The sequence below is a fragment of the Cygnus atratus genome, chromosome 2 (assembly GCF_013377495.2).
Source record: "Cygnus atratus isolate AKBS03 ecotype Queensland, Australia chromosome 2, CAtr_DNAZoo_HiC_assembly, whole genome shotgun sequence".
Classification (NCBI taxonomy): domain Eukaryota; kingdom Metazoa; phylum Chordata; class Aves; order Anseriformes; family Anatidae; genus Cygnus; species Cygnus atratus.
In genome coordinates, this window is record NC_066363.1 from 125,491,134 (window position 1) to 125,513,810 (window position 22,677).

At 41.3% G+C, this 22,677-nt stretch overlaps 1 protein-coding gene across 32 annotated transcripts in view; it reads left to right on the forward strand.

Moving 5' to 3' along the window:
- SULF1 (sulfatase 1) overlaps positions 1-22,677 on the forward strand; it is a 128,074-nt gene that overhangs the window by 59,773 nt on the left and 45,624 nt on the right. For 23 of the 32 annotated variants that reach the window (XM_035563130.2, XM_035563117.2, XM_035563116.2 and 20 more), the window contains 5 exons: positions 1,333-1,494; positions 1,834-2,068; positions 7,748-7,987; positions 19,605-19,756; positions 21,816-21,985. In XM_035563130.2, the coding sequence (XP_035419023.1) occupies positions 1,897-2,068; positions 7,748-7,987; positions 19,605-19,756; positions 21,816-21,985 (734 nt within the window). In that variant the 5' untranslated portion in view covers positions 1,333-1,494; positions 1,834-1,896. Of the gene's footprint in view, positions 1-803; positions 957-1,332; positions 1,495-1,833; positions 2,069-7,747; positions 7,988-19,604; positions 19,757-21,815; positions 21,986-22,677 lie in introns of those variants that run through there. The other 9 variants (XM_035563120.2, XM_035563119.2, XM_035563122.2 and 6 more) reach the window with 3 other exon arrangements.

Here is a 22,677-nt window from a genome sequence, read left to right on the forward strand (position 1 = left end):
CTTAGATTTTCCTTTTAAAGACATTCACACTCTTCTGGTGTAATTACAGCCTGCCAGAGTGAGGAGCATGAAACTGTTTTGCTTGTGAAGCTTAAAATAAAAGGTGTATATGGAAACAAGAACACGATCCTTTTTCTAGCAGTCCAGCACCAAGTCCCTTCCCCTCCCTCTCCTATGGCTTCTTCCCCTGATATTTAGAGCACCTTCCAATTAACATATTTTTAGGTGAGTGATGGGGACTTTTTGTGTGTGTGTGTGTGTTTTGCTTTCATTACACCATTTTTGTGCTTATTTGTTGGTTTGTAGTTAATGTCGCATGTCTAAATTTGAAATCTCAGGTATGGGAGCACAAATCTTATGAATCATGTTCCAGCCTGATTATATAATGTCCACACCAATTCCCATGCAGCTTTCCCCATAAGCAAACTTCTTGAGTGTTCTTGGGCTTGGGTGGTTTTGTGCTTTGTTTTATTTCTTTAGGGACCGAAGTCACCGTGCTTTATCCACAGTCCCAAAATAATGTATGTGGCAGGTCAGTACCCCGGAGGGAGCAGGCATGACTCTGTGGTTTCTTTTCCACCCCTTTCCTTTTTGCCCCCAGGTATTCCCTCCCTTCCCTTGTGTAACAGGATGGTTTTTCAGTGCTTCACTCAGTAATGCAAAAAATGTTCAAGTGTAAGTGGCTGCCCATTCCTCCCCAGGCCAATCAGTCATTTTCAGTCACAGGTTTAAATCTGCTGCAGCAAAGGCAAGCCTCTGTGCTTGCATCAGGTCTTACAAAAGCAAGGCTGTTTGACTGACAGGCACGGAGAGGGGGTTCCGATAACTCACCGAGCCGAGTCTGGAAACAGAGTATCGAGGACAAGGCTGTGCCAGGGGTACTGTGCATTATGGATGAGGCACTCGGGTCCATCGCTGATTGATTGAGGGACAGTTACGCTCTTTCACAATGCTGGGTAAGATCATCTGGACTGTCACTTAATATGAGCTTTCTTGTCACCGGGAAGATGACTTTTCATGTAGTGATCCAATGCAGATTGCAAATGACAGCCATGCTCTCCTCTCTGCTTTGTAGGGGTTTAGTTGCTCATGCAGGTGAGTTAAGCTAAAATAGCTTTATCGTTTGCCAGGTGCCGTACACTGGAATTAACTCTTATTTGCTGAATCTCAGGCTGCTTATAAATGTTGGAAAAGCACCTGCATTTGATGATATGATATATATGTCCTTTATCTCTAACAGCCAAGGTGCCACCTAACTGCTGCATAGGTATAGCATTAAATTAAATAGATGAGCTGGGGGGAATGCAAATTTTTTCTACTCATCTTTTTCAGGACAGAGAAACAAGCTGTAATGAACAGTTCTGGAGACTTTGAAGCACAGCCACAGCGCTGAGGTCTTTGACTGACAAGCCTTCAGCTCTCTCCTTCTTATAGGGCTCCTCCTACAGATGTTCTGAACACGTCTGCATCCCAGCAATTTTTTACTGCGCCCAGGTACTGACTGTAAGGAACATGCTGCATAAAAAGAAGCGTGGGGTGTAGGAGAAGGAGCAATGTGAGGAGTACACCAGGAGTAAAGCCTATACAAAATGCAGGCAGTGGCATGACTTCAAGCAAAAATTATTTGAGAAAGCATAGTTGCAGAAGGACCGAGTTTATTCTTAGAAAATGATAGAATAAAGCTCTTATTCAACAATATGGCTTGTGTCATGTCAAATGGTATGTGTCAGGTCTGACTTCCCTAAGTATCATCCTTTTCCTGTGTGACTGGAAGTTTTTTTATTGCTTAAACAGAATTTATTGCTTAAACAGAATTTCTTTTCCTCCCTACAGGTCTTGAAAACTAGAGTTCAGGCACTTCTGGATCGCTCTTTTCATTGAAATACTGGAAATACTATGAAGTCCTCCTTGTTTGCACTCCTCTTGGCAGTGCTCAGTACTGAACTGCTGACAAGTCACTGTTCCCCTGTCAAGTCCCCAAGGTTCAGAGGACGTGTGCAGCAGGAGAGAAAAAATATCAGACCAAATATCATCCTTGTACTCACAGATGACCAAGATGTGGAGCTAGGTGAGAAAAAATTGTTATTTGCTACTTCATTTCCTCATGTGTCTTTCAGTAATTTCTGCCAGGCAAGAAGTACTTTAAACTCAGAGAAGGCAGTGGTCCTGAAACAGTATCAGAATGTGGAACAAGCTTGGAAAATGGGTTAACAAATATTATTTAATAGCATTTATCAGATTTAATTGCAGACTTTAGGAAATGTCAAAAAATGTCAAAATCAATCATAAAAGTCTTTAATCACCACCATAAAAAGATTTAATAATGCATGCAAGGACACACAGGTAAAAAACTTGCATCAAAAGTTCTTTTTCAGTTTGTTGCTTTACATAGCATTTAAAATTCAAGCCTTATGAGATTAGCCTTTCCCTCAGTGCTGCATAGGTGAGTATTTAAGTTCTTCACATACTTGTCACATGTGTGAATGCCATCTGACTTGTTTACGCACACAGGAAAACTGTCTTATATCAGAATATAAGGCTGATTTCTATACGAGTTATTACAGTGTTTAAAATTCATCTGTCTTAAAACTACGCTATGTATTTAACGCTAAGATAGTTCTGCTTTCACAAGTATACTGAATATGTGAGCACAACCTGGATACACCAGACAGAAGTGATTTTCACATATATTTCTCAGGGCGGAAAAAGTTAAAACACTTGGATGATGTTACAGGAGGCCTTTGAATGTTTTCCATTAAGTAAGTTAGAAAGATATTAATGGTGGTTATGCATATAACTGATTTTTGGTTCACTGCCTGAAGTGAAAAAATAAGGAGAGAAAGAGGATCATTTTAGGTTACCCCCAAGCACACATTTCAGTTTTGGGGGCAGGAGGTAAGATCAAAAAGGTGGAAAAATGGCAAATAAATTTGAAATGAAATCTTGCATTCTTAGTGTTTTTTAATGAAAGACGTGTTTTTAATAAAAGTAAGGTGATTTTTTTTAAACAAAATACCATACAACGCTGAAAAAATCAAAATGTTTCATTCAGAAAACTTGTAACAAAATAGTTCATTTATGCTAATATCAAATACATTCAGCCAGAAAGTTATAGGCAAAAAGAACTAAAAGCAACCCTGACATTCTTGAGTTATTAGCATTTTTGTATTTGTCATTATGCAATAATAGTTTATGCAGTCTTTCAGAGTTGTGAGAACATAATTAATACACTGTATTTCGTGACTGAGGGTTAATCCTTTCATGCAGCAGTTTTGTCCCAGAGCTCCTCAAGCACGCCCTGAGATCTGAGTACATCTTATCTATTTCATTTCTCACTCTTTCTAACGTCTGCTCTGTTTAGCCATGCTGCATAATGAATGTCTGTTCCTGGCTCTATTTTTGGCCTAAAATACAGCTGTTACAATACGAATGCATTTCTTCTCGATAGAGTTGTTCTGAAAATTTCGTTAAAAAGGTCAAGTCACGTCTTCCTTTTTGTGGTCAGAAAGAGCCTGCTTTCTCCAAGGCGCTGGGGAAGGTAGGTCAGCAGACACACGTCTCTGAACAATGTTACCGACTAGCTGTCTTCAATCTTGAGAGAGGGTTTGCTAGTGGTGAGAGAGCAGGAAGGATGTGGCAAGCCACTTTGTTCATTTTGTGGAGCTCCTCTCTTTGAAAGCTGCACTGGATGTTCACAGAGGGCTCTGGCTCCTATTAGCAAGCAGTTGAGCAATAGCCTGGACATGTATGCATTCCCACTATTGAATGAAGACACAGGTTTCCCCTTTCCATAGATCATTTCACAGGAAACAGGATTCAGCCCCAAGACTTACTGTATTGCATTATTCGCACTTCTACTAATAAATCATTCTGCTTATTTGAAAAGCAAAGCCATACTGTTTTCCATGTGTGAAGTATCCCCTTGCCCTTTCGTGATTCCTGTGAAAAAAAATCCTGTTTCCCAGAGGTCAGTGGGAAGTAACACTTTACGCCACAAACAGAATAAAGCTTAGGCAGGGTTATCCAAAAATCACAAGACTGAAAGTCTCTCAATGTGGATTATTTGCTATTGTATTCCCAGCACGAACATTTCTAAAAGCAGTTCTAAATGAATGCTTGAACATAAAAGCATATAAGGTACACTATAGATTTCAATCAGGAAAGAATTGTCTCCAGAGCTTGTATAAGAATTGAACCAAAATATTCAGCTGCCTGAGTGCAAATGATATACAGGGGAGTTATCCAAAGTAAAATTTGCAAGAAGCAGAGAACTAGAATTTAGTTAGTGCTCAAAGCAGCTCTTTGTATTGATCTGCACCATCCCCCTGAGTTCTGCATTCTGAATACATAGAAGTACAGCAGAGCTGCTGTCTCATACAACTTATCAGATAAAAGTCCCAAATTGCTCCACAATTCCAGTCAGTTCTTATTATACATGCTGAGAGGAACGTGGCACAGAGGAAGGATATTACCGAACAGCTGGTGGATACTAACTTAGGCAGTATGAAACAGCCTGGCCCACAGCTCTTGAGGAAAATCAGCAGGAACTAGGCCCAGAAGCTGGGAAATGATCAGTGAAATTGTGCCTCTGCACACTTTTAGCCTTCTCCAAAATCCTGAGGATAGAGAAATAACTGCCTGACACCTTGGTAAACTCACATCTTGCTCAAGACAAAACACCAGCTCCCAGAACTGCTTGGGAACAGTACCTCCGGAGACAATGTATTACTGCTGTATTAGGGCAGTGGCCTGATGTATTCGGGCAGTGGCCACAGCTCCCACTGGGGCCATGTCTATATTCTTTTCAGGCATGAGGACTGGTATTTCCAACTTTTTGCTCACTTTTAAATCACTTCCCCTGCCCTCCATGTTCTCTGTCACTTTGTTCTCCCATGTGCTTTGCACACATCAGTCCCTCAAGCTGACCCTCAAACATGACCCCCTCCCCAATATCCTCACTGGGATATTTTTGCAATGTCAAAAAGGAATCAAAAATAATGAAGACTGGTAGTTCCAGTATTTCAAAGCCAGAGCCCTTTGAGATGTTGGAGAAATGGGAAAAAGTTTTAAAAGGGGGTGAAAAAATCCCTAAGAAGTAAAACAAGACAATTACTTCTTCATCAGTTGGTGAAGGGATCACATCATCCTCTGGATACATATCAGTCATAATTTACCCGGTTTGCTTTCCATCTTGACTAGAAATTTCAAAGTACTGAAAAATACGAGCTGAAAAAATGGATATATTCTTAGATCCACAAGAGTCTGTCACTTTACTGAGGCCTTGAATAAACAAAGTAAGACAAGACAGTTTGGGCTGTCCCATTGTAGAGTTGTCCACCTGTGATACACCTGGGTGAAAATCTACAGCAACTTTAAGACTCTTTATGAAACCTTGGTTACCGCACGTACTTCTCAATATATGAGGAGAACAAACTGAGAGGTGACGCTGAATTTCTTTCTGACAAAACTTGCTAATTTCTTTGTCCAAAGTAGCTGTCCTCAGTTATCTGGTTCCCCTCAGGTGCTCCCCACTTGATCATGTAGAGCGCTGGTGTCCTGCTGTCAGACAGCGCCTGAGTACATGTGCCCTGAAGACTGTGGGCCAGATGGTAAAGAGCACAAGCTGTGAGGAGAGCTACACACAGCAAAGGATTATAACTTATATCAGCAACTTTTATCTCCTACTTATGTTTTGTTTCCCAAATGAGGAAGTCTCACCTGCTTTGAAGTGTCCATTCCAGAATTTCCAGAGGGGCTAAATCTATTATCAGTGTCAGTAAGTGCATACCTGGAAGAAAAACTTACTCATAAACAGCAGGTTTGCAGGAGCAGAGGGCTGACCAAGCAGAGGAATGAGGAAGGGCTGTAACAGCTATTCATTTATAATGCATAGAGGCATGAAAGTGCACATTGGCTCTGATCCTGTTACTGTGCATTAGCGTACCACAACAGCGCACTTCCCATCTGAGAGGACCTACAAGCACTTTGCAGCTGAACTCTCAGTAATAAACTGTGGCATTTCAAAAATGGGAGAGCTATGGAAAAAAAATAAATAAAAAATAAAACAAGGAAAAAGGAAAAGCCAGCCTGGGGTCCAAAATAAAGACAATGTAGAGTAAGGATCATCTCTTGTTGGACTTTTACTCAGCAACTCCTTGAAACACTCCCACTCATACAAATGGAAGACCTCTAGTGCTCAGGGAACTCTCAGTTACTCTCCTACTTCTCTGTGTCTCTAAACGTTTTTTGTCTGTACTAAATTCAGGAAAGCACAAATGCAGACGCTCTGCATTTAGGAAAGATGGACTGTGAAAGACGAAGAATCCAAAATGATGATGACTTCTTCTCAGGGTACTAAATATATCCTTAAAGACACATGTCAGTACTGCACCAGGAATTGCTAAAGAACTAACTGTCTCTTCCTTTTGTTTTACCAAACAATTCTGATGCAAAAGATTTCACGTTCAGCACTGACTCTTTATCCCAAAAGCAAAACCAGAGCATGCTTAACTTTATCTAACAACATAATTTGTAAGATTTTACTGCTAACACCTGAAGTTGAACCTCCTTGGCAGTTTTGTGGCTTTACAGGCATTTCTTTCATGATTTTAAAACCTTTCCAAGTGATCCAAACAAAACCATCAAGAAATACTCTTATTTTATCATTGGAATCAATTATTTTAATTTTAATTTTAAGCTGACTGTTGTCAATTTTACAAAATGAATTGTAAAACCAAAGGGAAAAAAAAATAAGAAAGAATTCCAGAAACACCTTTTTACAGTAAAAACTGAGCAAGTATTAGAAATTGCAGACATGTTTCCTGGATACATACTGACATATCTGTGGTTCATAGTCACTGTTCACTCTCTGCTCTGTTGGATAACCAAAACAGCAAAGTTTGACAGCTATCAGCAAGTACTGACAGACCTTATCAGTAGCTGCTCAGTCTTTCTGCAGTCAGAAATCTGCATGCCCTGCCTGTCTCACCTTGTTGTTCACAAAGGAGTTTTAAATGACACAAATAACAATCTTCGTTCTTTAAAATGGATCAGTGAAGGAGTATGTTGAGAATGCAAGAGTTTATTGAGAAAGGTGGTGAATTTTGCTAGGACTTTTTACATAAAAATTCATCCCCAAAATGTGATTTTGATCACAGTGCTTTAGTTTTGGAGCCAGACATGCTGATCCTGAGTCCACAGAAACTTCCCTTTGGGAAAATTTTTAACTGAATTCTTTCTCTCCCTTCCCAGCCACCTACTCCTTCCTTCCCTTCCTCCCTTCCCACCTACCCCCTTCTCTCTCTCTGATTATCTGATAAAAAAGAAGGAATTGTAACAAATTCATTAGTAATCTCAGAATTTTACATACCTTTCTGGCACATTGACTAATGATGTAGTCTGTGTAACATACTGTTTTCCTACAGCAGTGTTTGAAGTACTGTTGACCTATAAATTTGATACAGCTCTAAAGCTTTAACACTGTATTTCTACATTAGTCTGCACTTTAGCTTTGTTTTGAAGCCTGAGAAAAAAAGAACTCAATCTTTCTGGAATCCTGAAAAATATGTATGGTGATATAAGACAGATTTTATCTTTTCTCCTAAAATTACCTAAGCTATGGTGTAGTACAGACTGATGTCTGAAAGCAAGCTAATCACTGATACTTTACTTTTAATGGCAAAAGAGCATCCAGTATGTTCTAACTGTTTCTTGCAGCAGAATGATAATTGGTGCCTTTTTTTTGCAGGGTCCTTACAAGTGATGAACAAAACCAGGCGGATTATGGAGAATGGAGGGGCCTCTTTTATCAATGCATTTGTAACCACCCCGATGTGCTGCCCATCACGTTCCTCCATGCTGACTGGGAAGTACGTGCACAACCACAACATCTACACCAACAACGAAAACTGCTCTTCTCCCTCCTGGCAGGCTACTCACGAGCCCCGCACCTTTGCTGTGTATCTCAATAACACTGGGTACAGAACAGGTAAGAGACAAATCGACAGTAGCTCTTTGTTTAAGTGAAGACAGTGGACGTGGAGCGGCAGGTCTTGACTCACTGCCTGAAATGAGGTGACTATTGTTCCAAATCGGGTTTACAGAGCAGGGGTTTAATGTTATGGGGAGGGAGGCTATTACTGCCAGCTGGTCCAGATCTACAGCTAACAGCCACGCAAAGTAACTCACTTGTAATGGGGCAGCATATTTTCATGCTTGGATGTCCCAGGTGGGAAATAAGCTGTTGGGCAGTTACACCTCGTGAGAAAGAGGTGCATTTTCGTGGCATTGTGGGTCTGAACTGGCAGCTCCAGCCATGACTATGGTCAGTGTTAGGGCCTGCTTGTGGACCGCTGCTAGCAGTTCTGGGAGAAGATGTCAGGGCCAGACTAGGGAATGGTGCCAAAGACCTCACAGGAGTGAAGTGCCTGTCATGGGAGTGAAACAAGGTGAATGCTATAATTTAAACTTTGCCACAGGGCGACACTTCATTTGCATTTTCTGAAAATGAATAGAAACATGCCTTTAAGAAGGATTGTTCTGCTGTGCACCAATAAGATTTGATAGCTTTCTTGTAAATTCCTGGTGGTTTTCCGTAGTCAGGAGATCCCTTTCCTGTCTACAAAGAGCTCTTCTTATTCCCCTCATCCATGCTTCAGCTTGATGTAAAACCCGATTCATTTATGCATCACCTATCCCCTAAGATTCAATCTGTAGACACGTTAGGCTCCAGCCTGACTTCCCCTTCTCAAGGTACAGGAGTTGTGCGAGGTCATCAGGGTGCAATTTGTCCAGAAGCGTCATCCGACTACAAAGACTCTCCTTTACAGGACCAAGGAGGCACGGATCATGGTGCCAACTGTGCTCCTTACAATGTAATTGGCAGCAGAGAAATTTGTCTGTATCAGTGATTTAGGCACAAGAACAGATTGCTTTCAAAACATAGCAGGCAAATGTCTCCATGCTGTCTGCTTGTCCTAGTTCTCTTAATGCTGCTACACTCGGCGCCTTACATTTATCTGCCTGTTTGCCATCTTTTCTTCACCAAACAAACTCGCTCTTTCTTCCACTCTGTCTCTCTCTATCTGTAATTCTGGAGAGCTTCAGCATCCTGTCTAAAAAGCAAAAACAACTTATCTTCTCTGGGCCTGACACATGCACTGAACAGTTCTTTAGTCTCTATTAAGCTGATTTCAGTAAAGTTGCCGTCAAAATACAACACTGCTAAACCTGAGTAAGGGTCAGCACCAAGGCTTTTGAGGGGAAAAAGAGAGGAGAGAGCAAACTGATTATCACTGCTAGAAAATGTGCTGAATTCATCCTAAGATATAAGCCTCAGAAACCCTTTCTGCTTGGTCGATGGCCATTTCATGTGGGATCTGCCTTTCCTGTTCTTAAAAAAATTGAGTATCTTACTGACTTGTAATGTAACACTTGCAGAACTGAATGCCTCCTGTGTAAACTGGACAGCTGTGGCAGACTTTGGTGTCACCCACCTTCTTTGCCCTCTGCTTTTGCGCTCTGCTTTGGGTAAATCTGCGTTGCCATGTGTTATGACGGCACATGGAGATGTCTACTAAACACAAACTTGGCCCTATTGAATGGAAAGGAACAAAGGATTAAAAAGAAAAGGAAAAAATCCATTTCCAAAGGCAGACAGAGGGAACCCAAGTCCTAAAACTGTCAGGGTAGTTGGGTTTTAATGAAGGGCAGGACAGGGAAAAAGAAAAGAAAAAGGCAAACAAAAATACTTGTACAAAACTGTTTCTGACCAAAGTACATTGCTTGACCCTATAGTAATATGGCCCTAAAGAACTTATCCCTTTACTCCTCGTAAAATGAGCCCCCCTTCCAATTACCCCACAATTATTTTTTGATGCAGAAGCTTAATTAACAGCAGAACTTGTAATATATTTTTCAAGGACAGTGTTGCCTCATTAAAGAGTCATCAAAAGTCCACTAACTAACTAATAATTTACATTTCACAGCTAGAAGGTTTAGTAAAACCGTAATGACTCAAGAACACCTAGGAGCGAAAAATAATTGGGAGTGGAAAAGAGGTAGCTGGGGAGAGAGAGCAGCTACATGACACATTGGCTCATTGTGACTCTGTGCTGAACCTGCAGACTCCACGGGTATTTACGCTGTGCATTTCTCTGTGTTTTGGGAGGAAATCAGTATCCTCCTCAAAGGGAAACTGAGGCAGAGAAAGAGAAAGTGAGTGACCCAAGGCCACTCAATTTGGTGGCCATCCTGGTACGGGACTAGTCTGAAGAACCTCGATATACCAGTTGAGACGATGTGCTATACCTCAGATCTGGTTCTCTGTTTGAATTGATGAGGCTTTAGCTCTCACTTTTTGCACAGGGTCAAATTATTATATAAGCCAGTGGAAATAAGGGGGTGGCAGAATGTTTATATAATGTTCTTACTTCTGTTCACTCCAGATAGTTTCCAACATCTATAAAGCATCCACTGTCTAAACCTGCCGCAGCCTTAACTAAACCCTGGATACTGCAATTGATCAAACGTGGGCAGGCTGCTTATGAGGAGAGTCCTGCTAAAGCCATGAGGACTCCAAGCAAGCACAGCAGTCCATTTAAAGAGGTCTGAAATGTGCTGTAATAAACTGCAGTCATAATTAGAGCCCACTGGAAAAACCTGACAAAAAACAGAATGTTTTTTTTTTTCTTTCCTTTTTCTGTTCTATTCCTGTTCTACTCTGAAGTGACCTAATGGAGATGTTGTTTCATGGGAACATCCCTTTTTTGAAATGTCAGTGCTAAATCACAGGCAGGAACTGTGCTGTGTGGGAACAGGGCAGACAATATTCAGAAACAACACTGCCAAAACAAAATTGCTTTTGCTTCTAATTATCATTTAAAAAAAAAATCCTAAAACAATTAATGATGTTGCAATGTTTATGGTTTCTCTTACTCACAAGCTGTATGCTAATGCAGAAATGAGTCAGTTGCACAGCTTCCTGACTTTGAAAATCCACAAAATTGGTAATATTAAACCAGAATTTGTAGAATGCCAACAAACAGTAGGAAATAGCAGGGGGAGATACACAAAATACATAGAAAGTGAAAACAAAACAACTCTGCAGAGCTTCAGAGATTAGATTAGTTTTTATTACATAGGCTCCAGCTATATTGGGGAAGAAAGATGGTCACTCTGTAATTACTTTCAAATTTCATGGGAATTGTCAGAACAGCTTCAGAAGTTTTCTTTCATCTTGTCGTTTTAAGGTCAGGAAACATCCCATCAGCTATTTAGATTCAGAAATTTTATTCACAAGATTATTAGTTGCAGGAGTTGGAAGGCTTAGGCCTTTCCCATGATGGCTATTTTCTGTCCTTTCAATACTTCCCGCAGTATTGTTGAAGTCTTTTACTTTACCTTTTACTCTTTTTTCCTAGCCCTACAGTGCATAGCCTTACCTCTCAGACGTGTTCTTCAGTATTGTCAGATCACGCTGCCATACACTTACACAAATGCAAAGGAAAAATCCAGGTGTGCACTACCTGAACCTTGGCATCCTCCAGTAGGCAAGCAGGATTGTGCCACATTTCAATGTAGCAATAACCAAGCATTATCTTAGCATTTTAGAAGAGAGAGCCATGACAGCAGCACAGCCGATATCCATGAGACATCAAATAACCATCATTTTATCGGTATACAGTATGCTGGAGGATTTTATAGTTTTACCAGCTGAAGTTTCACCCCTTTGCATATCTGAAGAGAAATTTAAGTATAAATTCTCCCACTGATTTAACATAGATATGCGTTCAGAGCCCTCTCTGCTTAGTGTTACCTTATAAAATGATTACCTTCTAATCCTCTCTCCTCTTAGCCCTTCACAGGCAGCATAGCTGTGCAGGAGAGAGCAGGAGTCTGCTCTGGCTCAGCGACCACTGACAGCCTCACAGCAACATGCCAAATCCAGGACCAAGCTCTCCCCTTACGCAATCACACCTGAAAGAACAAAGATCACCAAATTAGGCCATTATTTGCTTACATATTTTTTTAGTTGTCTTTATGAAGACATATTTCCCAATATTTTATTCCTTGCTGAGATGGCTCAAGCAATCAGAATAAGATTTAGGGTTCATGCATGCAAGTGTCCTGATGGTATTCTCAGCCTTTTAAAGGACAGCAATGGCAAAAGTTGAGCAGCGTGAATGCTAATTTTTAAACACTCATGTTTGCAAAACTCAAAACTCAGGAAGTGGTTGGACATCAGGATGCTGCTATCTGATATGTTTTGACATTAGCCACAGACTTCTGTGTCATGATGAACATAAATGGTCATTTGCTTGACATCTAGTTAATATTTTCAACAGTTCACATCAGCTTTTGATGTATGTCAGTTGACACTTGTCAATTACGGGTACCTTTCTTAGTGTTATGACCAAAGAGCTAATAAAATAATGAGGTGACAAGAGACTGATGGCTAAGCAATTTGGGGAAGGAGTATTTAAACTGTACACCACTCTATTTTGACACATTTGGACAAGTTAATCTTTCATAACTTGTGCAAAAACTATGCCTTCTGAAGGTGTGGGTAGACAATAAATTTCCTCTGGAGGCAAAGCTTGTGTGTTTCCTGTTCACAGCCTTACAGTACAATTCACTGCCAGCACACGTTATGTTTAATCTGCATCGTTTCAGTGACCTAATTTGTATCCTGCCTCATGCACCACTGCAAAACAGAGAGGATTTCAGGATGTGATGTTAGGGTGGGAATGAGTATGCAGGGAATGAGTTGTGGTTTTCAGAATATTTCTAAAGTGAAAATAAAGAAAGAGAGAATCCCAAGTTTTAGGTTCTTTCTTAATTGGCATAAAAGAGGGTGATGAGCATCAAACATAATTTAACTTGTAAATAATTTAAATAACTAAAAATATGCTTGTGCATCTCACTTTTCAGAACAGAATTGCACTTTCAGTCAAGCTAGGAAATGTTTACGTAAAAGTGAAACATGCTGAATATATACAAATAGTTCACAAAAACTGAAATATGGATGAAAGAAAAGGCCAAATAGAATAATGAGCAGGATTTTCTCATTCTCTGTTATCATTTGAAGTGAAACCTTTTTTGGTTTCTGTCCAGGACCTCATCAAAAACCACAGCATGTTTGCCCACTCACACTTGAAACAGAATTCTGTGCTACTAAACACTGTGCAGAAAACCATACACTAAATGATTTTTAGCAAGGTTACACATTCAAGTGCTTCATTTCAGAAAATCTGGGTAGAACATTTGTGTGTGCAACTAATTCATCTCTCTTGTTTATGTGGCCAAATGATAGTATTTAACTGCATAAGAACATATCACTTGGGGGGAGGGATGAAATTTCCTCCGTTTAAAAAGAGAATAGAACTCTATCAAGAGGTATAACGCTAGCATCCACATCAGCAAGGACAGGGGTCTCAGATCCCTTCTGCAAGACTTTTATTACTCAGTAACTAAGCAGAGTGGGATTTTGTCACATATATGGGGTGGGGGAGTTCGGATGTCTGCTGAACAGAAGATAGCAGCGAGACTCAGGAGTCCTTTTTAGGCATTGTTGTGTCCTCCCAACGTCCAAAAGCATTTGTTCCTTTGCACATCTGCCTCCCCTCATCCTATCTCAATTAGGAGAAGCAGTCTCCACTCCTCAGATTTCTCATCCCAGTCTTCTGGCCCTGTAAAGCCTCTTCTGGGCCCCTGCTCTGAGCCTTGTCCCCCAGCCTGTCTGTCGACAAGTCGTTCCCACCCTCCTTCCCCGCCTGGCGTCTAGTCACTCCTTGACAGACATGTCCTGTTCCCACCGCTTGCCATTAGCAATCTCCTTTCCCAGCCCACTCAGAAAATCAGTTTCTCCCCACCCCTCTCTCTCCCCTTCCTTGCCTTGTCAGTCCCCTTCTTTCCCCTTTCTTCGTTCATTGTCCAGTTTCTCAGTCAACATTCCCCGTCCTGGGCCCCTGAGCCTCCGCTGCTTTTCCCCTCTCTCTTTTTCCCTCTTTCAGTTCCTTTGCTGGATCCCCTGGGGCCCTTCCCCAAAATGCTTGTCCTTATCTGCTCACCTCCTGCACTCTGCTTTTCAATCAACTTTCTCCCGCCTACTGACACCCCTCACAGGTGGACAAGGAATGCCCCAAGGTGCCCAGATCTCCAGAAGATGCAAACTGCAGTGTTTTTTTCAAACCTGAGCAAAATTTGGACAGATTCTCACTAAGATGATAAAAGATGCCTCCTTGACAGAAAGTCTATCATGTCTTTGACAGAGTTCATGCTCTCCTTGCAGAGCAAGGAAGTGCTATCAAATGAAAGCTTGCATAATTTTTTTCAGATGTTAAATGTAATTCCTTTTCCATCGCTGTGGTTCTCAAAGGTGGCTACTGTTCGGGCTAAGAAGTTTCAAAAAATTCAGCCTGAGGCAGACATCCAGTGTGGAAAATTTCAGTCCAAGTATGAGAAGGTTATAAGCAACTGAAAGCAGGGTCTTATAATGAGAAGTGTCAGACAGCATCAGTACTGGAAAGTGCTACCAGCTTGGCTCATAATGCAAGCTTTGTTAAAGCCATCACCCAGGCTAACGATTGGTATATCAAGTTATAGGCTAATGCCTTTTGCAACTGCTGAGTTATAAAAGCTTTAATGCACTTTCTGGTTACAATGGTAAACCTGACAGCAACTGGGAAAGACCCACAAAGCTGGAGAAAGAGTAGAAAACCTGGGTCTTTCTGCTGTGGTTAAGTTATGTGACAGGGAACTAAGAAATAAGGATAATATTCTTTGCAATGCCACAGGCTTCCTGCATGACTTAGGTCTAGCTGAGGGTTAGCCTCTTGGTGCCTCAGTTTCCTCATGGCATTTTTGAGTCTGCGCTTATTTCATTCCTTAGGGAGGGCTGGAATACTGGTCTGACTTGCTGCAGTTGGTGATGTGATACCCTAATGCTTTGTAATCTTTCAGCAGAAGGGAAAAATCAAACTTCCCAGCTTTAAACCTATTGTTTGCATAACGGGAAGAAAGCAAGGAGGATTTTAGTGGAGTAGTCTGGAAGTTGCAATTTTGTTGGGCTCTGTCCCCAGAGCACAGAGTCACCATGCATCAGTTCTGAAATGGCATCTAAACAGTGCTTTGCAACTCTTGTGAGTGGTTTCCTGACTTTGCTAAAGGAAGTGGGCTGTCTGCTTAAAGCTCTTGTCTGGGTCAGCGTGACTAAACCTTACAGCAGCATGCCTTTTTAAAGGTTTGGTTTTAAATCAGAAACATTCCCACAAATTTCAGCAAATAACAAGGGTGTTGAGCACAATGTATGTCCTTTGATCCATGGAAATGGAGAGATGTGTCTCCAGTAGACACAGCCCAGTTCACCAGTGTGCTAATCCACTAATGCTAAAAGGAGTAAGGGGTCTAATTCTGTTGTGTAATGCAGTAAATATTATTCATAAATCTTGTATTAAATGCTGGGAAATTAAGTGGTGGGAATTGTGAGAATTTGCATCACATTAAGCAATAAAAAATCCTGGCTTCAAACTCCAGAGATCCCCTGGGTCAAATTCTCCTTGCTGTCAATTGCAGCCCCCTGGCTCTCTCAGTCCAGTTCAGGACTCATTAGCTAATTGCTAAAGGGAAAACAAAAACCTGTATTAGGGAATCTTTTCATATTAGCTACCAGACATGCATATTCTGCAGCCACTCCTGAGACACACAGATGTCTGTATAACTGTTCACCCTGCCATGTGTTGTTGTTTGCATAGACTTAATTGAACATACTGACACAAAATGTAATTATTTTGATATACAGAGTTACTCTACATGTGATTAAAAATAACAATGTGTCCCGGGAACAGTTAGCAAAACTGCCAGAATACTGATAAAAACTGTCATTAAGGTGCAAAAATCGGCATTTATCTTTCCTGTTATCCCTGTGGGGACCGTTAAACACAATAATGAAAAGATGTCCCTTGAAATTGCATTACTTTTTAATGAGGCTTTTACCCATTGAGTCATAATCTCCATTTTATTAATTACAAGCAAAAATGGCTTCCGAAACCTTGAAACTGCTGAGTGCAAGTGGCTTCTAACGCTGAGCATTCCCAGTCAGCACTCAGAATTAGGCAAATCAGCAAGTGCCAGGCTACAGCTAAGGATGCGGGTTGACTTTATAAGCCAAACATTTGAGGATCCAGCAAGAGCATTTGCACATCACAGTGGCAGCTCCTGGGCAGTCCTGCGACATACTCTACACCCCGTTAATTGTTTACAGTCCTCTGGTTAACAAAAAAAACAGGTAGGACACCAGTAGTGATTACTTGCTGATTATTTGGCCCCATGGACACTACTGCGCTTTCCTTTTATTCCATCACTTGTCTTCATTCAGAGCGTGAATATCCAGACACTAACTTCTGGCACAGAGCTCCAGCTCTGACTCACTGGCCCTATCCTGTACTCAGTGGTGCTCAGAAAACCCCATGGTGAAATGATTGAACTCTTGTGTTTGAGTAAAAGCTTTGCTTTTCCCTTCACATGTATAATTACTCATATCCTCCTGAGCTGTTGACCAGCAAACCACCCTTGGTTGAAGTAATTTGGCAAATGTGATCCATTATCACAGCTACTGCTGCTTCTATGAGTATTCAGGGCTTTACTATGTGTTTGACATGGGAACTGCTTTATTCTACAACAGGGTGAAACATCTATTTCTGCAAACTGTCACTCAAGGAGCTGCTTAAAACTTGACATTTCTCAGATTATTTTTATGATAAAATGCTAAATCATTGCCAACACAAAGGTGAATGGTTCAGTCTGTCAGTCTGAAGTTTCATAACATGCCCAAAATCTGGGGTTCAGGGGGCCAGGGGGGAGCTAACAAAACATTATTAAAGTTGCAAAATTAAGTAACCTAAAGCAAGGAAATTCCAGGATGAATTGCCCCCTACCAGCTCCAAGCCTCCCTTTCCTTTTCTAAATTCAATTTATCTTTTCCCATCCCTGTGTTCCAGGACTTTTCATCTCTGCATTTTATGCTGGTGGCTTTCTCTCAGGTAATGCCTGAATATAAAAAGAAGAGCAGGAGAGAAAGAAGCTGACTGTTCTTTGGTTTAGGGTCAAAGCTGAAACTGTTAGGACTTTCTCAGGTCCATAAAGGATCAACCTGTGGTGACATTAAACTGAAAAGCTGTAGTAAGTCTTTCCTGATCATCTGTATGCTACAGTTTTTCAAAGCTTGGCTATTTTAGGACAAATTTTCATAGCCACCTCTGTTATTTACAAAGGCACTAAATCAAAACCTAGAGACACTAGAGCTTCTTAGAGAAAAGCTTGCCAAAGATTTTCAAATGGGCAAGCCCATTTATTTTTCCCTAGCCTTTTTCTTGGAAATTGCTGAACTGTTTGGCTAAAATTTTCCACAAAGCAAAATCCAGCCTGAGTCAGATAGCACGGAAACTATCATCGCTACTGATTGAAGTTTGGCACAACTGTAAATAGCAGTGTTCAGGTCTCAGTATTAGTCAATGGTAATTATAGGTGGGGCTATCAAACCATCCTACATGTTAAATTGTCATAACTTCCATTTTACAGTTTGAGAGCCTGTGATCTTTGTGGGAGGCAGGTTGGCACAGAGTCCTTTAGAGATGAACACAGCACGTGGAGGTTCCCCAGGGTCATGCTGCTGGAGGATCTGGGATGGCATTCAGGAGAGCTGACCTCAAATCTCCCCTGAACCACAGGCTGTCCTTGATTTTGCTTGGCTCAGTAATGCTCTCTCTCCCACGGTCAAATCGCTCTCCCATGCTTTTCTTCATTATTGTCTCTCTTTGATTTCCCTTTCCCTTCTGCTCTTTCTACGGATTCTTTTCCCGCAGTATTTCAGCCTCTACCTTTGCACGTTCCCTGAACATCTGACTCCCTGAGAGTTTGACACAGTTCGGCTGCCTTAAAGGAGACGTATCGGTTCCATTCTGGGAGGCATCGGTGCTGGGCACATATTCCTTCCCCACAGTTACCCTCTTCACCTCAAACTTCTTGACTTCTAGTTGGCCCCAGAAGAAAAAAGGATAGTGGCTGGGTTGCTTTCTTAGTGGCTGTGGGAGGAATAGCTGAAAAGTCTGGGCTAGTGTCTACAGGACATGTTTATATGTCACATTCCACGTGGTATAGGAAAGAAACATTATATATGACTATAACCTCTGGTTAGTGACATTTGGCAGCTAAAAGATTTGATTGCACCATAGTTATGTTGCCTCAAAAAAAGTTTTAATTATGAACATTTTGATTTTTCCACCAGTTTTCCCAGGAAGGAGTTCACCATGCCCACATCAATCAGATCTGAATTACTGAAGCCCTTCCACAAATGTGCTCTTTGGTTAGATTGAATGTGTCTAGGTTGAATGTGAGGTTTTCCAAAGTGACTTCATTTCCTAGTAGGAAACAAGTAAGGGTGTTTGATGTGTGTCTCGAAACCCAGCCGAGGGAGTGACTCTGGGCAGAAGCTGTCGGTGGGCAGGGCTGGCTGGCGGGGACGGGCTGGTGGTGAGGGCAAGGGCTGCTCACCATGAGGGGGTGCAGCCCGATGGGTGGTTATTACATGCAGTAGCTCTGTCCTTGCAAAGGGAGAGATCTCTATCATTCCCTCCTCTCCAGATGAGACCTTCCAAGGGCTTGCACACCTTAAGAGCTTCCATACCTGCTTGGCTCTAGCAGCAATGCAATGCGGCTGCATTTGCCAGGGTGCTAGAGTTAATCGATCCTTCCAAGGCCAGTTGGCCAGCTTTCAGTGCTCACATATCTTTGGCATAAGCCAAACAAGAATTGGGAGTTTACAGCATTGTGAGTCTGTTTTTCTTTTTACTTCCGTCCAGAAGAGTTGGCAGGAGCACCTGCAGACACTCCTGGGCATGACGGCAGTTTCTGAAAGCTTGGTCTGAGGGGGTTATGACTTGTCACCTGCAGCTAATGGAAAAATACACTTAGTTTTGCAGGCCAGGTAGAGGTAGTTGACCTCCAAGACGTTGTCCGTCTGTTAGTTTTGCCTTAGAGAAGCTTTGGCATTAAAGCAGGGCAGGGATTCCCTCTTGCTTTACCCAGATGGGGCCCAGCAGGAAACAGATCCAGACTTCCCAGACCTTTTATCAAACCAGAAAATGCAGCCAGGTTGTGAAGACCAAACTTTCAAAAGTTAGAGGCCGAGCTCCAAAACATCACAGAACTTGTTTAAAACCACAAGAGGTGTTTCTCAGATGTTTCCTCTAGGGACTGAATTTTTATTCCATTTTCAAGTGGATACCAAGAGAAACATCTGCATTCTAAAGAGAAAAGAAAAAAATCTCACATCAGCACTAGATTCCAGAAGTGGCAGATTAAGAAAAAAAAAATAAAGTCACAAAGGCTTTCAACTCTTATAAAAATTCTGGAAATAATTTGTTTTAATTTCAAAACCCTCTAAGATATAAAAGGAACATTTCTAATAAAGTGACTCTGACTCATTCTAACACATTTTGTCTTCATTCATGCATGCTTTTGACTCAGACTAAAAGACTTGGATTGCAAAGCCTCATGTGTGTGTGTGTTTTTTTTGTTTGTTTTTTTTCTTTTTTTTACCTTCACAGCTTTTTTTGGGAAATACCTCAATGAATACAATGGCAGCTACATCCCTCCCGGGTGGAGAGAGTGGGTTGGATTAGTGAAGAACTCTCGCTTCTATAATTACACCATTTCTCGCAATGGTAACAAAGAGAAGCATGGATTTGATTATGCAAAGGTATTTTCCAGACATATAAATATCGCATCCTTAATCCATATAAAAATAACTTTCGGAAAATTAATTAACCAGATAATTAATTAATTAACCAACTACAACCAAGAAATTGCGTTGTCATTTTTCTCTCCAGGGCATTTCAGATCAATTTCTGTGTGAGAATTTTAACTGCGGGATGGAAGAAAGTTTCCAAGGGCTCTTCAGTGCAGTCTGTCGATTCCTCCCTCCTTCACTCTCTCTGCTAGAAAGTGTTGATTCTCTGGCAGAAGCAAACAGTAAATAAAGGCCTTTCTTGAAGATAACTGTGCGTTTTGCACCACTGAACTTTAAAGTTAGCTGAGTGTTGTCAGTTATTACCCACATAAGAAACCTTTAGTTAATGCTGTTTCCCATTATAAAGGGAAAAAAAAAAAAAAGGAAAAAAAAAAAAAGAAAATGTTGTGTGTCTGTGGTGTCAGACTCCGGATATGACTAGGAGAACAGATAAGCGCGAGAACACAGCCTTTGGAAAACTTCAGGGCTTGTTTGTGCTCTTGACAAAGTTTGGAAAATATGCCAAGGTGACCTGCCCACTGCCGTGAAGTTTCTCGGAAAGCCTTAGGAGTGCAGGGTGCAGACTTTCCAGCCTGCAGAAAGCAATTTGGAATTTCCTCAGACTGTAGGCTCACGGAAGAAGATACAGATGTTGCAGCTGTGGTTTCTGACCCATGTAATAAGATTTTATTGGAAGCTCGCAATGCCTGTTTCTGATTTCCCCACCCGTAGAAATTACATGATACTGATTACATATTTATATAGAGTAAAAAAAAAAAAAAAAAAAAGGAAAGAAAGCTGGTTAGTTAGACATTCCTCACACACCCTGTATGTAGCTAGAATAAACAGGAATAAACAGGGAAATAGGAGGGGAGTGGATGCTTTGGGAGAGCAGTCATACAGGCATTTCATTCAAGCAGGCCACAAAACCAGAAATCATCAGAACCCTGATGCCTTGGTGATCATTACCCATTTTGCAACTCTAAAGGTTGCTGGCTGTCTCTTCCATGCCCTTGCAGGGACTGTAACAGCCAGGGCTACCGCCTTTGCTCCAAGCATGCCCCAGGAGAGCAGCAGGGGGCAGGGAGCAGGCGAGCAAAGAGGTCACAGCTGGCTGGCTTGTCCTAGTGCCGACATGCGACACAGGCCTTGTCCCTGAGGCTCTGCTTTTGCAGCTGTTCAGGGCCTCGAATCCACAACATATGATTAGTCATGCCTGGAAGTGCTTGAAATTACAAACATTGTCTCAGCACTTTCTCAATGAAGCTCACTCTAGACCTCCAGGCCAACAGCGAATGCTCCAAGGTGGCAGGTGGTTTAATTTAAGTTTTCATCTTTTTTTCTTAGTCCCATTTCCTCCCTTCCCCTTGTACGCTTCCATTTGCCACCTTGGCTGTGGGTTAAGCCAGTTTATTAGCGAGTCACAACCTTAATCTCAGCAGCTGCACTGCTTAAAGTTGTACAATTAAAAGAACAGAGCCTGCAGGAATTCAAATGCTCCCTGAATTCATGTTTGCAGTTTCTCTGATAAAGGTTTTTTGCAATATGGTACCTGTTGTAGCATTCTTCCAGTCTGTACGTACACGAAAGTATACTCTGAACAAAGTGCATGCAAGAAATGTTTATGTAAATAGAAAACCAACATAAGAGAGTGATTTCTTGCAGTTGGGAGCCATTACTTAGCAAACGTGTTTTGCCACTGAAATTCAAGAAACATACCTGTGTCAGTATAATCTGTCATTTTAAAGGTCACTTAGCATTATCTTACAAAATCTGGTAATCATAATGAATGGATTCTGTTGTATCTGATTTGCAAAATACAGTTTCATTTTATGTGGTATTGCCTGCTTAAGAAAGTAATTACTGCTCAGTCTCCCCTCTGCTCTTTGGAGTCACACATCTCTTTGATAGGATGTTTTACTTCCTGATTTGCCCTTTAATGAGAACTCAAAAATAATAACATGATAGTATATGATCTAATTAATCATGCACATTGTAACTTTTGCTTTGTGTTAATTGTATGTTACAGGACTACTTCACAGACCTAATCACTAACGAGAGCATTAATTACTTCAGAATGTCTAAGAGGATATATCCCCATAGGCCCATAATGATGGTCATCAGCCATGCTGCACCCCATGGCCCCGAGGACTCTGCACCACAGTTCTCAGAGCTCTACCCCAACGCTTCACAGCATATGTAAGTGACAATCGCATGCTGCCAGCCCTGGCCCTTGCAACTGTTTCTGGACAGGTATTTGGTTATGGAGACATTTCAGGAACAGAGAATTCAAATATAAGAAGCATGTAGTAAGTGGTGAATGTTTGCTTGCTGCTTTGGACGTGCTCCTTCTGGGGAGGAGAGTGACAGCTCTGACCATTATTAAAACAGAGAGAAGCCCTTTTCCTCCTGGGAAGTTGTGGGAGATTAAAAGGTCAGTATTTGACTTTGTAAGGGCAGCGTCTTACAATACACTGAAAATATGTAGACACAGGTCAGGATCTGTTGGAAAGATATTACTTCCTTTGCGCTCCTCTAAGATATGTGCTTCCTGGGCTCAAACTAACTGAAGGCATTGAGACTAAAAACACAAATACCTTTTTTGTAGTTTTTGAGTGCACCAGATTTCTTTATAGACTAACTTTTGGCAGATTCCCAAGACAGCCTGCATCAGACTGCATTTTTAATTGACATGTTTAATCTTTCCTGGTGATTCTACTATCATAATAATAATTAAAAAAAAAAAAAAAAACCTCTTTGTTTCTAGAACTGAAGCCAGCACCAGGTAAAAAGCTGAGGCTAGTGCTGGATTCCATGCCATGTGGGCATGTGGACTGCTCTTCCTGTTCATGATTAAACAAAGCTTTTGTGCTTCCTTCCACACAGAAAAG